The sequence below is a fragment of the Gouania willdenowi genome, chromosome 9, assembly GCF_900634775.1.
Source record: "Gouania willdenowi chromosome 9, fGouWil2.1, whole genome shotgun sequence".
NCBI classification, from domain to species: Eukaryota; Metazoa; Chordata; class Actinopteri; order Blenniiformes; family Gobiesocidae; genus Gouania; species Gouania willdenowi.
Window position 1 is genome coordinate 31860131 of NC_041052.1, and position 14484 is coordinate 31874614.

Sequence of the window (14484 nt, forward strand, 5' to 3'; positions counted from 1 at the left end):
TTTAAGATGTGCCGTCGTTGACTGATGAGCTGTTGCGCTCATAGTTTAGTTCCGTGATGACAACATTTATCAGGATGGAGGAGAAGCTTTTGTCATCGCCAGGTGTCATCACACGAAAAAAGGTGTCGGTGTATCAGTTTAACTGGTAATCATTATAACTGGTGACTCATTAATGTTGTCACTCAGTGTTGACATGAATCTAAAGTGCTCGTTCATCACAACACAATACAAACACACTTTATTTGAATCTAAGCATTCATTCATAGGTTTACTACATCACAAGATGACATGACTCTAGGTCCCCACGGTCATGAAATTTCTGGAAAAGTCATGGAATTTTGAAAAAAACAATTTTCCAGTCTTGAAAAGTCATGGAATGGAACCGTTTTGGAAATATAACCTATTTTTTAATGTTTAAAATATATTAAACCCCAAAGATGTTTAGCATTATCTCAAAGTGAAAGCGCTGCATTCATGCGGCATCATTGGAAGGGAATCACAAATTTACACAAACTCACGATCATAAGCATTAGCACTGAGACGAGCCTGGCAGCATCAGTGGTAGGAGGGGTAAATGAACGGAAAATGTGCATTTAATGTAACGTGGCTGCAGTGGAAAATGTGAAACGCCAACAATGGCTGAGGAGAGAAGAGGGCCTTGGTCATGCTGGATGTAAACTAGTACACTGGAAAGGCCCGCTTATTTTTGCGCTCTGATGGTTTTGAATAGATTTGAATTTGAATTTTATTTCGCCAATTTTCACAAACAAACAAAAGAAGTACAAAACAAACAACAATCGATTGTGTAATTCTTCAGCCGAAGGTGTGTAGGTTGAAGCAAAGCTGATGCACACCCACCCCGTCACAACAAAACTTATATTACTATTTTCACAATATACATTCAATGTATATACGGCACAAGTTTTATATCTATATAGTTCATACATTCACATCAAACATATATACATGCATACACATGAATGTATATGATGTATATATAATATTAATTTTATACTATTTCATATTTACGACACAAATTTCATCAATTACATTTAGAGTGGCAATATATAAATTACCAAAACCTTTTATTATGTATTAATATAATTTATACCATTATATACACATAATATATTATTGCTGTCCTATGTAAAACTGTTGCTCTTTTTTCATATATTTAATAACAATATATGATTTAAAAAGCTTTTTAAACTGGTTTATGTTGGTGCTTTGTTTTATTTCATCCTTTAGGCAGTTCCATAATTTAACCCCTGATATTGTTATATTCATCCTTTTGACTGTTGTTAATTTATTTTCCCCTCCTCTCTCTAAAATCTTTTCTGCAATCCTTTGGAAGTGAACTTTTACTTGCTTTATAAATCATTTGGACAGTTTTGAGTTGGTGTTTTTAACAATAACCCATGTGTGTGTTCTCTGTATCCTGTGTTATGTATCAGAGTCAGATCACACCGCTCACTCAGCGCGCGCACACACACACACACACACACACAGGATGCTGATTGGCCCAGTCAACTTCAAGTCACTGTAATTCTATTTGCTCATAAATATTAAAGCACCTGCATCTCATTTCCTGCTCCACGTGCACTTTTCCGATCTTTTCATGACGCTGCGTTTTGCGCTGGGCTTGGATTACAGGCAGCACCTGAGAGGTGATGGCAGGGGTCACATGACTGTGTCCCACATTATTCATGATCACTAAAACATACATGATTTACGTTCCCCTCATGATTAAAGATGGAGATGTTTGTTACTTAGTTTCTAAAATATTTTAAGATGAACATTCCATAGTTCACCATGAGCGGGTCTGGAAAAGGATGGACAGTTTCCAGAGTTTAGAAAGTGAATGTTTTGTCCTCTGAGACCCCCTAGTGGTGATACTGGACTCTCTCTTTCTCTCACACACACACACACACAATGAGTGTTTTTTTTGCTGACTCATTGTCCTTGTTGACCTATGACCTCCCCCTCAGACTCCGATGGCTCCCCACTGTGCGACCGCTGCCTCCCTCCGTACGCCGGTGTCCTGTGCGACCGCTGCAGCTCGGGCTTCTTCAGAGAGGCGGGCGCCTGCGTGCCGTGTGACTGCAACGGGAATGCAGACCCTCGAGGCCCCGCCCATCTCTGCCACCCTGAGACCGGACACTGTCTGCGCTGCGTCAACAACACGGCGGGGCCACGCTGCCAGCTCTGCTCCGCAGGGTTCACCGGGGACGCACGAGCGCACAACTGCACCAGAGCAGGTGACGACCCATCATTAGCTCCTCCCCCTCCGCTCACAGACCAATCACTGTCCCATCATCAGGTTTACACAGTGAAGAACATGTAGTGAGAAACTTCACTGAAACAAACTAAATGACAGCAGACAAAATCTAAAAAGAAGGAAAATACACAATATCAGAAACACACAAACCAACAACAAAAATACACAAAACAAGAAAAAAGTCACAAAAACACTTCAGAAATGCACTAACTGACACATAACGACAACCAAACTGCACAAATGAACAGCAAAAATAGACAAAAATGCTCAAAACAAGAAGAAAAAAGTAAATGTGTCCAAAAACAATAACAAAAATACAAATAATGACACCAACAATACACCACACAACATACATTTAAAAAACGGCAAAAATACACAAAATTAGAAACAAAAAAGAGACAAACCATGGACACGATGAACATAAAAACACCAAAATCAGAAAAACACAGAAAACAACAACAAAATACACTAAATAACTGCAAAAATACACTAAACAAGAAAAAGTTTACAAAAGTACTTCAAAAATGCTAAAAACAAGAACAAAACGATGCATAACAACAACAAAACTACATAAATGAACAACATAAATACACAAAAACACCAGCAATACACCAAACAAAAAGATGAAAGCAAATATAAGCAAGAATACACCAAAATAACAACAATACACAAAATGACAAGAAAAACACACAAAAAATACACAAAACAAGAAAAAAGACTCCAAAAATGAACAAATCAATAACAAAAATGCATGAAATGACACCAACAATACACCAAACAACAACATAAATAAAAATAACAGCAAATATACACAATTTTAGCAACAAAAAAAACAAGGACACGATAAACAAAATTTGAAAAACACACAAAACAACTCCAAAAATACACAAAACAACAAATACACAAACTGAGAGCGCAGAGACAGCTGTTTAACATTGACTAATTTGTAGTTCTGACCAAAATGAAAGTTTGATTTGTATTTGATGTACTTATTGTGAACATGTCATGTCTGAATGTCACAGCGTGGAAAAATGCTTAGAGTTTTAAGTGACCACGGAGACTCTTCAGTGCGTTCAAGCAGCACATTTTTAAATCCGTGACTGAATAAAAACCAACATCAGAAAATGAGACACAACTTCAGATAAGTTTACATCTGCCTAATGGATGGATCCATACTGAAAACTAATCAGACACTGCCCTCTAGTGTTAGAAGTGTGTTAGTCAAAGTAGTTTATGGCATCACTCTGTCACTCTAGTGGGTTTTGGTAAATGCTGAGAAAAGTAAGGGCAGCGTTGATAAAGTGTTTCTCTCTTTGCAGCACCGAGGCTTCTTCCAACGCCAGCAGGTACCATCTCCACCCAAAGCCCCACCTCCGCAACGGTTTCTACGACAACCCTCTCCTCCTCCTCAGTGAGGAACATCCCAACTTCCACCGCCATCAGCAACACCAGCAGCAGCACCGCGGCCACCGCCACACAGGCCCTGATGACCAGCCCGGGAAACCCCACCGACAACACCACGGCGGCGCTGACCGAGGTGTCCTGGACGCAGTTCAACGTCATCGTGCTGGCCGTCATCATCCTGGTGGTGCTGCTGCTGCTGGGCTTTGTGGGCGGCGTCTACACATACCGCGAGTACCAGAACCGCAAACTCAACGCGCCGTTCTGGACCATCGAGCTAAAGGAGGACAACATCAGCTTCAGCAGCTACCACGACAGCATCCCCAACGCCGACGTGTCGGGTCTGCTGGAGGACGAGGCCAACGAGGTGGCGCCCAACGGCACGCTGGCACTGAGCACGCCCGCGAACTGCTACAAGGCTTAGCGTACGACGACGATGCTCAAAACGTATGATGTTTTATTTGGGCCAAAATTCTGCGCGAGCCAATGGCGAATCCTAATGTGTTTGTGTAGATGAAGGGCGAGTGTTTGTGTGCAGGATAAAGATCAAGTCTTTTGTGCAAAGGGTTAATTTTGTTCCACAAGCGAGCTAAAGGCAGATCCTACGCTAGCCCTTCATAAAAGGTTAATTCTTTAGTACGAGCACATTTTTTATGCACTCGAGTTAAATTGGTGATTTTTTTTTGTGTGTGTGTATGCTGACAAAAAGCTGCTTCCTTTTTTTTTTTTCTTGATGCGTGAGTGTAATTTAAATTCTTTCGCGGGCGAAAGACAAATTCCTGCACGTGCAGCATCTTGCGCGGGCCAAAGGTTGAATATTACGCCCTGGCAATGGGATGAGAAACAAATTGGGAGGATAGGAATATGAATCTTGCCGCTGCTAAATCAGCATCCGATCAGAGGCCATTCTTTCCTTTGCCGACCACACTTCAGTTTTGCTCGCACAGAATTGTGGCACAAATGTAACACCATAGAAAAGCTGCTGGAAATTTTCCAATCCAAAGCTCCTGGATCGTCGGAAAACGTCCACCACGTGGTCTTCCTTTTCGATTGTCCTCCTTCTTCAGGACCCAAAGACTGTTGTCCAGTAGGGGGCGCCCCGGTCCGATCACGAGCATTTCCAAGGTTTTTTAAACTGTGGGCCGTGGCCCGAACCTGAGACGATGATTGTTATTTAATGAGTTTTTATTGGTTGTTATTTATTGGCTGAGGGAGAAATGCTGCACATGTCCGACGTGTTTGTGTTTGATCTTCACGTGCTGTTGAATGCTTCGATTTGTCTTCGTGTACAGTTTGTGTGTGTTTTACGATGAGCGTTCACTTCAAATCAGTTGCAATTTTGGCTTTAAAGTCAGACTTTATTTCTGAGGGTAAAGTCGTTCTGAAAATTAAGTCTGACTTTTAAATAAAGTCAGATTTTTTTATATCAAAGTTTTGACTTAAATCTGACTATTTTCTCCATTCAGATTTATTCTGAGGTATAAGTCAGTGTTCTGACAAACCTTAAAATGTTTAGATCAAAGTTAGAAATCTCACCAAATTCAGACATTAAGGTAATATTCTTTCTAATTTATTCAGAATTTTGTTTTTTTTTAATCAAAGGATTAGTGACTAAAGTCAGTATTTTGCCCTACTTTAGTCCAAATTTTGAGATTAGAGTTTGATTCATTACTTAGAATAAAGTGGGAATTCAGAAATCAATCTGTAAACAAAGACAGACTTCTCATCTAATTGACAAATATTTTATTAAAAAGATTCCACCAACAATTTAGACTATATGCTTAATTGTGAGGATTATGTTAAATTTGTCTGTTATTTTACAATATAAGTATAAAAATCTGAATTTTGCTGCACTTGAATCTTAAAATGTGGACAAAATTCTCTGAATTCTGAGTTTACAGTGCTGCAGAACCAGAAATGTTTAATCCTTAATTATTCTGCATTCCAACTTTATTCTGAAAATTCCAATTTAATTTAACAAGACTTTATTCAGTCATAATTTAATAGACAAGAATTTTTACTTAAATCTAAGAATTCTGAGGTTTTTGTCAGAAGTTACAGAATTATATATCAATTCTAAGGTTAAAGACAGAATTTGACCAAATTTAAACCTACAATTCAAAGGATTTCATCTGAATTTTAAGAATAAAATGTTTAGTCAAACAATTCTGACTATATTTGTAATTCGGATACATTTTGGACTTGACCTGAATTTTAAGATTAAAGTCAGAATTCTGACAAATTCAGACTATATTCCTAATTTCTCATCCTGGATTTGTGTGAAACCTAATCTGATGATCATCTAATCTGCTGTTTGCTGCCTACCTCAGCAAAGACGACGAGTCGGTTGCGAGTCGGAAATTTTGGAATATTTACTGTAAACATGGCTGAATTAATGTGATGATGATAATATTGTATGAGAGAGTGGGAGCAACTCCTCAGGTGACCACTGTACATAATGCAGCCCTCACTCTTCTTCTTACTGTACAGATGAATGTGAATAGCAGCACTCTTATCACTGTACAGGTAGGATAAGTGTGTGCGCACCCGACCACGCCCCACAGCTCACTGCGTTCAGGTGCCCTCGCTTTTTTTTCTACCTTTATTTCCTCTCACAGAACTGAAACGCACGCAGAGTTCACCATCAAGAACAAAAGCCTGTAAATAATCCTTCCAATAAAGCTGGGTTTAACTGTGGTTTTAAAGAGCTACACTGGTTTGTTCACTGGGTGAGATTTATCAAGCTGCAACGGGAATGAAAAAAGGACAAAATGTGAGGATTTGGGTTGAATCACGGTTTAGAAAATCCAGACTCTATAAAGTTTGACTTCATTTTAATATTGAAGTCAAAATTCGAACCTAAATCCCAGAATTCTGATTTAATAATTAGAAGAATGAAAAAAAGTCAGATTTAGAAAGTCTGACTTTTTAGGCTTGAATAGAATTCTGAATGACTTTAGTCTGAGAAGCATCTTAAAATTCTGGCATTAAACTCAGAGTTTGATTTATTAAATCTGACTTTATAAAGTCTGGTTTATTTTAGTCAGAATTCTGTCTGAACTTTAAACTTGGATGTTTAAGTAAATATTCTCCAAATAAAATCCTATTTAATAAACTGTATAAATAAAGTCTAACTTAAATCAGAATAGATATAAGTCTAAATTCTGAGGTAAGGCCGACTTTAATGAGACAGACATTAAAAAATCAGAATTCTGACATTAATTCCACAATTGTAGTAAAAATCTGATTTAGTGAAGTTGGACTCAATAAAGTCAGATTTAATCCCCCATTCACTGGGTGAGATTTATCAGGCTCCAACAGTTGAAACAAGGACAAAAGTGGGGATTTGGGATGAATAAAGATTTAGAAAAGCTAGACTCTATAAAGTTTGACTTCATTTTAAGACTGAAGTCAAAATTCTAACCTAAATCCCAGAATTTTGATGGAAAAAAAAGGCTGATTCAAAAAGTCTGGTTTATTAGGCTTGAATAGAATTCATAATTCTCAGACTAAAGTTGGAATGGCTGTTAATATTGCCTAACACTGTTGTAATAATAAATAAATGATCTTTCATTCAACTTAAACCCTATACATCCTAAACATTAAATCAAATCCCAGTAGTTTATTGAATCACTCCATTTTATAAGCTTACATTCCAAACATGGTGTGCTTTATCAGCCTCGGGAGATGATGGATGTATGAAGAACTGACGCTTGGATCTTCTCAGATTGTTCATATCAACAGTGTTCTCCTGATGCTGTTTGATGTCAGACAGTCCATTGTGTGACACTGAAAATTCTCTAATTCACAGCACAGGTGTGTTGTCTCTCTCACCACACAGCCAGGTACACAGGACACACCATAGACATACACAGTATAATAAAGGACTTTATTATATATCTATGGTGTGAGTAGTGCCTTAGGATGACATTTACAACACGGCCATAATGTACATCCAGCTGTTTCTTAATCTTTGCACACTATCGAATTGGGACGCACTACATACTAGTTATGACGTCAGACTTGAGGTGCTTTTACACATACTGTACCTCTTTGATCAGCATCATGCTTCGCTTCCTAGGAAAGTCTGGTCTTTATAGATATGTGAAAGCTCACTGGAACTCTGGTCCTCTATAAAATGTGGGTCTCGATTCGGTTCAAGCGAAGTGGGCGGTAATGCTCCTTGCCTTAGTTGACAAACACAAACTGCCATCGCAGCGCAACAAGGCACGCACCCACACTCACAACCCAGTGTTCCAGCAGGCAGCACACACACAAATATCCATCCATCCATTTTTAGATCTGCTTTGTCAGCACATAAACAAACACCATTTTTGAAAGAAACAAACAGACAGACAGGGTAAAACATAACTTCCCTGCTCTTCATGCTTGGCGGAGGTAAAAATACCTCACACTACTCAGAAGAGCTCTGGACTCTGAGGAGTGGCTGAAGAGACTAGTATCGTCACTGAGAATGACTGGTGCCCTTTCCAGGGTATACCCCTGCTTAATAACCATTGAGACCTGGAGAAAGGCACCAGCAGACCCCCACCACCCTAAAAACAGTCATGCAATGGATGGATGGATGTAGGCTCAGGCTCATCCGTTCATGTTTTCAAATGAACGAATGAGCTGAGCCTGCTTTTGGACACTGGGAAGAATCTGTTTATGTTTATGTTGCTTAATACAACTTGTTGTTGGCTGATTCATTGATCTAAACTTTTTTCCATAAAATTTCAATTTTTGTGTTTTACTGTACATATTTTAGAGATTTGAGTATGGTTACATTAATTTACTGGTCTTGTGAGTTGTATTTCCTACTTAATTCCACATTTTTTTAGATCTAAATAAATACATTTTATTAGTGCCAAAAGGCTAGCAATGTTTTCTGTTAACCCATAGGTAGTGATATTTATTACATCTGTAGGGAAAGCTTTGTGACAGTGTGGCAGATAGAAACAACTTATTAAAAAAAAGAAAAAAGCATTGGATTTATATACAGCTTCACATTACAATACTATTTTCTGAAGTTCATTTTTACTGAAAATAGTTCTATTTACGTAAATCGTGTTTCATTGACTTTAAAGTGACCCTGTGTTCATACAGTGATTGTTTAGATAAATAGATATAGATATGCATACAGCAGAATCATGGACCTTTTTGGAAGAATAGAGTTGTATTCAGAGAAAGTGTGTGTTCATGGAGAACTTGATTTTCAAAAATATTTGGTCAATTGTTCATTTGTTAGATGGTAATTTATTCTATTTGGATGAATTTAACTGCATGTACATTTCCCACACAAGGTGTACCAGTGAAACAATTATTTGGTTCACTCAGTTTTAAGAGGTCATACCTGTTGTCTATCACAGATACCACGACACACCCTTCTAAGTATCTACAGGAACAAAGAATCTACTTCCTGACTTTTCTTGCCTCTGATCAAGTAGAACATGACTAAAATGAACTCAAAAGTGTTTGATAGTCACTGGGGCCCCTTCTCTTTATCATTTATCTCCTCCCCCTAGGCAATATCTTCCGTAAACATGGTATTCAGTTTCACTGTTACACGGATGACAACCAGCTCTACTTCATCAGTAAACCATCATCATCAGTAAACAGCTACCTACCCATCAAATTCTAGTCCTTGTACTGATTTAATAAGTTTTGCTTATAAAAATTTAAAAAAATTCTTTATGTTGTTACAACTTTTAAGTTTAACATTAAGACTGTTCCAAAAGGCTACCCCACAAACTGAGATGCACATGGTTTTCAAAATTGTCCGGAATCTTCAAGTTCAATTCCCCCCGCAAATCATACTCCACTTGTCTACTTGAAAAAAATCGTAATACATTTTTGGCATTGCTCTGTATTTAGCCTTATACATAATTTGAGATGTTTTAAACCTTATCAAAACCATAAACTTAATTTTTTTGGACTTTAGAAAAAGCGAGTTAGTATGGTCCAGATATTCTGCATGATTAATGATCCTTATTATTCTTTTTGGCAAAATACATAACTTTTGTGGGTTGCGTTTGTATGTGTTTCCCAGTGACGTGCCGTAACCACTAGGGTTGGGTAGGCATGTTGCAAATCGAGACCACCAATGGCAATTTCATATGTTTCTGCTGGCAAGTGTTGATTCAATTCAATTCAACTTTATTTGTATAAAGCAATTTACAACAAAGTCATCTCAATGTGCTTATCAAAATATAAAATTCATAATAAGAAAGAAAAACCCAACTAGATTCACATGAACAAGCATATAGCCATCTAACAAAATCAACATCATAAAACACCATTAAAGCAACATAAACAAATATTTAATATAGCCTCCATACTCTCCCAACAAGATATATCTCATGACATGACAGCGCATCCATTGTTTGTGTTGGAAACACACAAACATGGAGAAAATCACAACAACAACAACTCAGAACAGCCTCAGTGATGCGCATCCACAAAGCCAATCCTTCCTTCCATACAATTTTCTGACCTTACCTTTGCTGAGTCAGTATATGGAATAGTTTGAATCACATTACTTGATTGATAATGAGACAATTTGAACATTTTTTTTAATCATCTGTTAGGAGAGCTTTAACGAGATAAGTGAACAACTAAAGATTGGCAGCGAGAAAACTGAATCATCCCCGACTCCCTGCAATGCATGTCATCAAGTGCAGTCTGTTTAATGATAGGATATGCTTTGGTGGATCTCATATAAAGTGAAGATCTGATCTCATCAGTGCAGCTGCTCCTTCAAGTTGTGACGGATACCCAATGGCTGGGCCAAATGACAGCTATAAGATGTTGCACAGTGGGCCATTGAAAAGCGCAGGCATATGCGCCGACTGCAATAACCCCTTCATGTGCGAGGCACAGTACAGCTTCTGCAAGAGGGAGTGACTGTCACAAAGACAGAACTGGAGAAATTCAGGTTGCAGTTGGCACGGCAAGAGAAAGAAGTATCAGACTTTTGCTCAACATTAACATAATAATGCAAATAATTACGCAGTGAGCACAATTTCACATTGAACAATTTTATTTTGGTAGAAAGTGAAAGGAATATGCTGCAGGAGAAAGTAAGAACAAGGAAGAAGAAGGAAGGAAGAAGCCATGTGTAAACTACAAGAGAGGGTTCAACACTTAGAGATTCAAGTATTTGACAGTCAACACCTTCTTGATAAGGAAAGTGCCAAATACAAAAGCACAAGTCATCAACAATAGGTCAGCGTCTGCTTTTTGGTGTTTATGAATGATTTCAAGGAATTTGCATTAAAACAAAATAGATTTGCATGTAAAAGTTGTATTTTCTCTTGGGCTGCAACTCTAATCAATGCAGGTAAAGCAAAAATCTTTGTTGGAGAGAGATGATGCTCTCGATCAGGAGTGTGAAGACCTGTGGAGACGTTTAGAAAATCAAGTGGAGAAGGAAGTTAAATTAAACAAGCAGCTGCAGGAGTTTTCAAAAGAGACAGAAAGGCTGCAGGTTCTACTCCACCAAGAAAAGGTAACTAAACATTAAACACTTATAATTCCAGCAAGTTCATTTTGTCTTCTTTTTTAAAATGTGTTAAGGTTTTATTTATTCAGACAACTTTTTTCAGGAAATTTACTTTGAAATTTACTTTGATCTCCTGACATGTTTCGACTGCCAACTGTCAGTCTTCCTCAGAGGCGTCTGCTGATCAGTTTAATTTGTCCTTGGGCAACTTGAGAATTCTGTCAGGCTGGCCACACCCCCTGTCACCCCATGGTCTCTGGAGAAGAGAGTCCCAGGTGTGGTAGAGAAAACATGTTCCATCATCCCTTGATATTGAAGCTCCGCTTCCTGATGTAAAGAACACAGCCGTAAAACCACACACTAAACTCAGACAGCTGCTAGTTCACCTTAAAGACAAAATAGAATAAGACAAAATGCAATGTAATAGATGAAACCTGGATCAAAGAAGCCATCGAGATCAGGCAGCAGGATAGGAATGGCAAAGAAGTGACTTCATATATACTTCTGTGTTTAATATATACAAATGTGTTTAGTGTGACGTGTGAAGCTGATATTGTGCTTATAGTGGTGCACATCTGGGCCATGTTTTGCTTCTTGAGTGTAAAGTTTTGATAATTGTGTAATACTTTTAATTTTAGTGCTTAAGCAACCAGAAAAAAACAAAAAACTGTAATGGAATAGTTTGATAGTTTTGAGATCGTTTAGTAACAGAGTTCTGACATACAGCTGCTGCGAGAGGTTCAACGAAAATTGCAAAAAGCAAAGGTGAGAGTGGGCAGCCTTGTCTGGTTCCCCTCTGCCGTGTGAAGCTTTGGGATCTTATTTTGTTTGTGGTTACTGAGGCCTCAGGTTTAGTGTACAAGCTGGAGATCCTTTGGATTTTCATGGACAGCAATTTGACTTGACCAGTTGACTCTATCAAATGCTTTTTCTGCATCGAGTGACAAAATGATTGTTTTCTTTTTAGAGTTCTGTTCCATGTTAATCAATATAAAGATTATTCTCACATTATCTGTAGAGTGTCTACTTTTAATAAATTCTTTTTCAGTATTGGTATATAATTGATTGAACTACTTACTTTAACCTGGAAGTGAGTGCTTTTGAGATGATTTTTATGTCTGTGTTGATAAGTGAGATAGGACAGTAGCTTTAGGGGAACATCGGGTTAAGCTGTTTTGCTAAGTATTTGCCTGACTTATTATTGTCCTCAAAGTTCTTCTATCATAATTGCTGATTAAATGAAATGCAAAATAAATTTAGCTTTTTTAAAATAACCTGTTATCCAGATTAAGTTTTGTATTTTGAGTGTATTCCAGAGTAATTAGGTCAAATCAATATATGAGCTACTAAAACTAACGTACAGAATGGCAACATGAGATATATATACTTTTATAAAATGTGTGTGTGTGCGTGTGTGTGTGTGTGCGTGTGTGTGCGTGTGTGTGTGTGTGTGTGTCTGTGCGCGTGATGAACACCATTCACTGGCCAAATAAGGAAGTTAGGATTCTTTATTTTAAGGGACGAGTGACATGGCAACCTTGCAACCCTAGTTTGAACTGCTGTGTACGTGATGAGACAGACTGAGACTAAACACTGTCATCACTCCTCCATGACATAATACTCAAACTTCTTTCCACTCTTGACCCTTAATTCTTAGGAATTTTTCTGCTGACCAAAGGATTATTTTGATCTTTTCAGGGGTTTTTTTCAGTTTGAGGGGACTTTATCACATCCACCTTGAACAGTATGAAATTGTTCTCATCTACGATTTACTGTAAGTCTCCTTCCTAATTCATTTCAATTCAAAACAGCTTTATTGGCAGGACAAACAAGTTTGCATTGCAATATACACATAGAATAGGTACACACAAAAATAATAAATTTTAAAAATGGCAACATTTGGGTTATGCAAAACAATAAAATAGAATATAAATAAGGTTTGAATATATACATGTTCTTAATCTGACTCCAACCTTTGCACTCATCGTTCCATCCTCTAATATCTCAAAGAAAACTTTAAAGTACTCAGTCACATGACTTGGACTGGAGTCAGACTAGAGTAATGTATTTGATGACTTCAGACTCGACTTGACAAAATATAAAAAGACTTGCAACTCGACTTGGACTTTAATGTCAATGACTTGTGACTTCACTTGGACTTGAGCCTTGTGACTCGGAAAGACTTGCTACTTTCCCCCAAATCCCAAACATGTTGCTGTAAACCCCTCTAGCTGTGTATGTGTGTGTGTCTCCATATGAGGAGTGATGTATATGTGCTGGGGGGAAGAGAGACGCTGCCAGCACAATATCCAATCAAATAAGGTGCAAAATTTATGAGGTAATCAATAAAAAACGAGTTGCAGTATACAAAACATGCGCTTCTAGGATCACGGACGGAGAAATGACAACTTCTAACTTTGTTCATCATTTAAAGCTGAACAAAGAACGGTAAGTTCTGAATGAATGCTAAAAATATAACCAACACTTTTCAAATCAAAGTCAGTTTTATAGGTAACCAATATTAAGAATATAGATACCATTTTAGTTTTTGCTGTCTGATGTGTTTTTCCGGACAGGGAAACATTATAGAAAGTGTCTATTTGTACGGTTGTCGTTCAAACAACCCCTGATGCTATTGGTACGTTTACCAAAGTACACGTACGTAGCGTTTTAAGGTTAGGGTTAGGATTAAGTTAAACCCTTATATCACAACAATTTTAGGGGTTAGGGTTAGGTATATGGTTAGGTTTAGGTTTAGTCTTAGTCATGTGACCTAAATTGACCAATGAGGGGCGCTGCATATGGATAGAATGTCGGTATATTGATACGGCATCTGTACGAATAGCCACTGCCAACATTATTGTATATTGTGTTCTCTTCAGCACGCCAGATTCCATTTACAAAAACTGCAATTATACTTTGCATTGAGCATTCATTTCTGTGTGGTGCGAGGTAAAATTGCTGTTTTGTCAAGGGACTCTGGTGTGCTGTAGAGCGTGAATTTAACAAGCGACTTAGCGTAGGTTTTCTGACCAAAAGTGCTGTTTGAGAGCAAGATGAAGTCGTGAAAATATTCTTGATATAGTGTACACTAAAACTAACTTTGATTTTATTTGGTTTGTCTCTTTTTAGACCTCCTTTCATTAATTCAGTTCTTCTTAAAGTGTGGGGCGCGCCCCACTGGTGGGATATGGAGACATGACACGTGAAAATGCTACACACGTCCAATTTAATGCACTTTTCTTTCTTTGCAATAAAAATCATTCTTGAAACACAACCACACACACTAGCCTATAGCTGAATT

At 37.9% G+C, this 14484-nt stretch overlaps 1 protein-coding gene across 1 annotated transcript in view; it reads left to right on the forward strand.

Annotated features, from left to right (window-relative positions):
* LOC114469253 (multiple epidermal growth factor-like domains protein 9) overlaps positions 1-6376 on the forward strand; it is a 30111-nt gene extending 23735 nt beyond the window's left edge. Inside the window, exons 5-6 of the mRNA XM_028456564.1 lie at positions 1989-2258; positions 3598-6376. Coding sequence (XP_028312365.1) covers positions 1989-2258; positions 3598-4103 — 776 coding nt within the window. The 3' untranslated portion in view covers positions 4104-6376. The remainder of the gene's footprint in view (positions 1-1988; positions 2259-3597) is intronic.
* The last annotated feature ends 8108 nt before the right edge of the window (positions 6377-14484 follow it).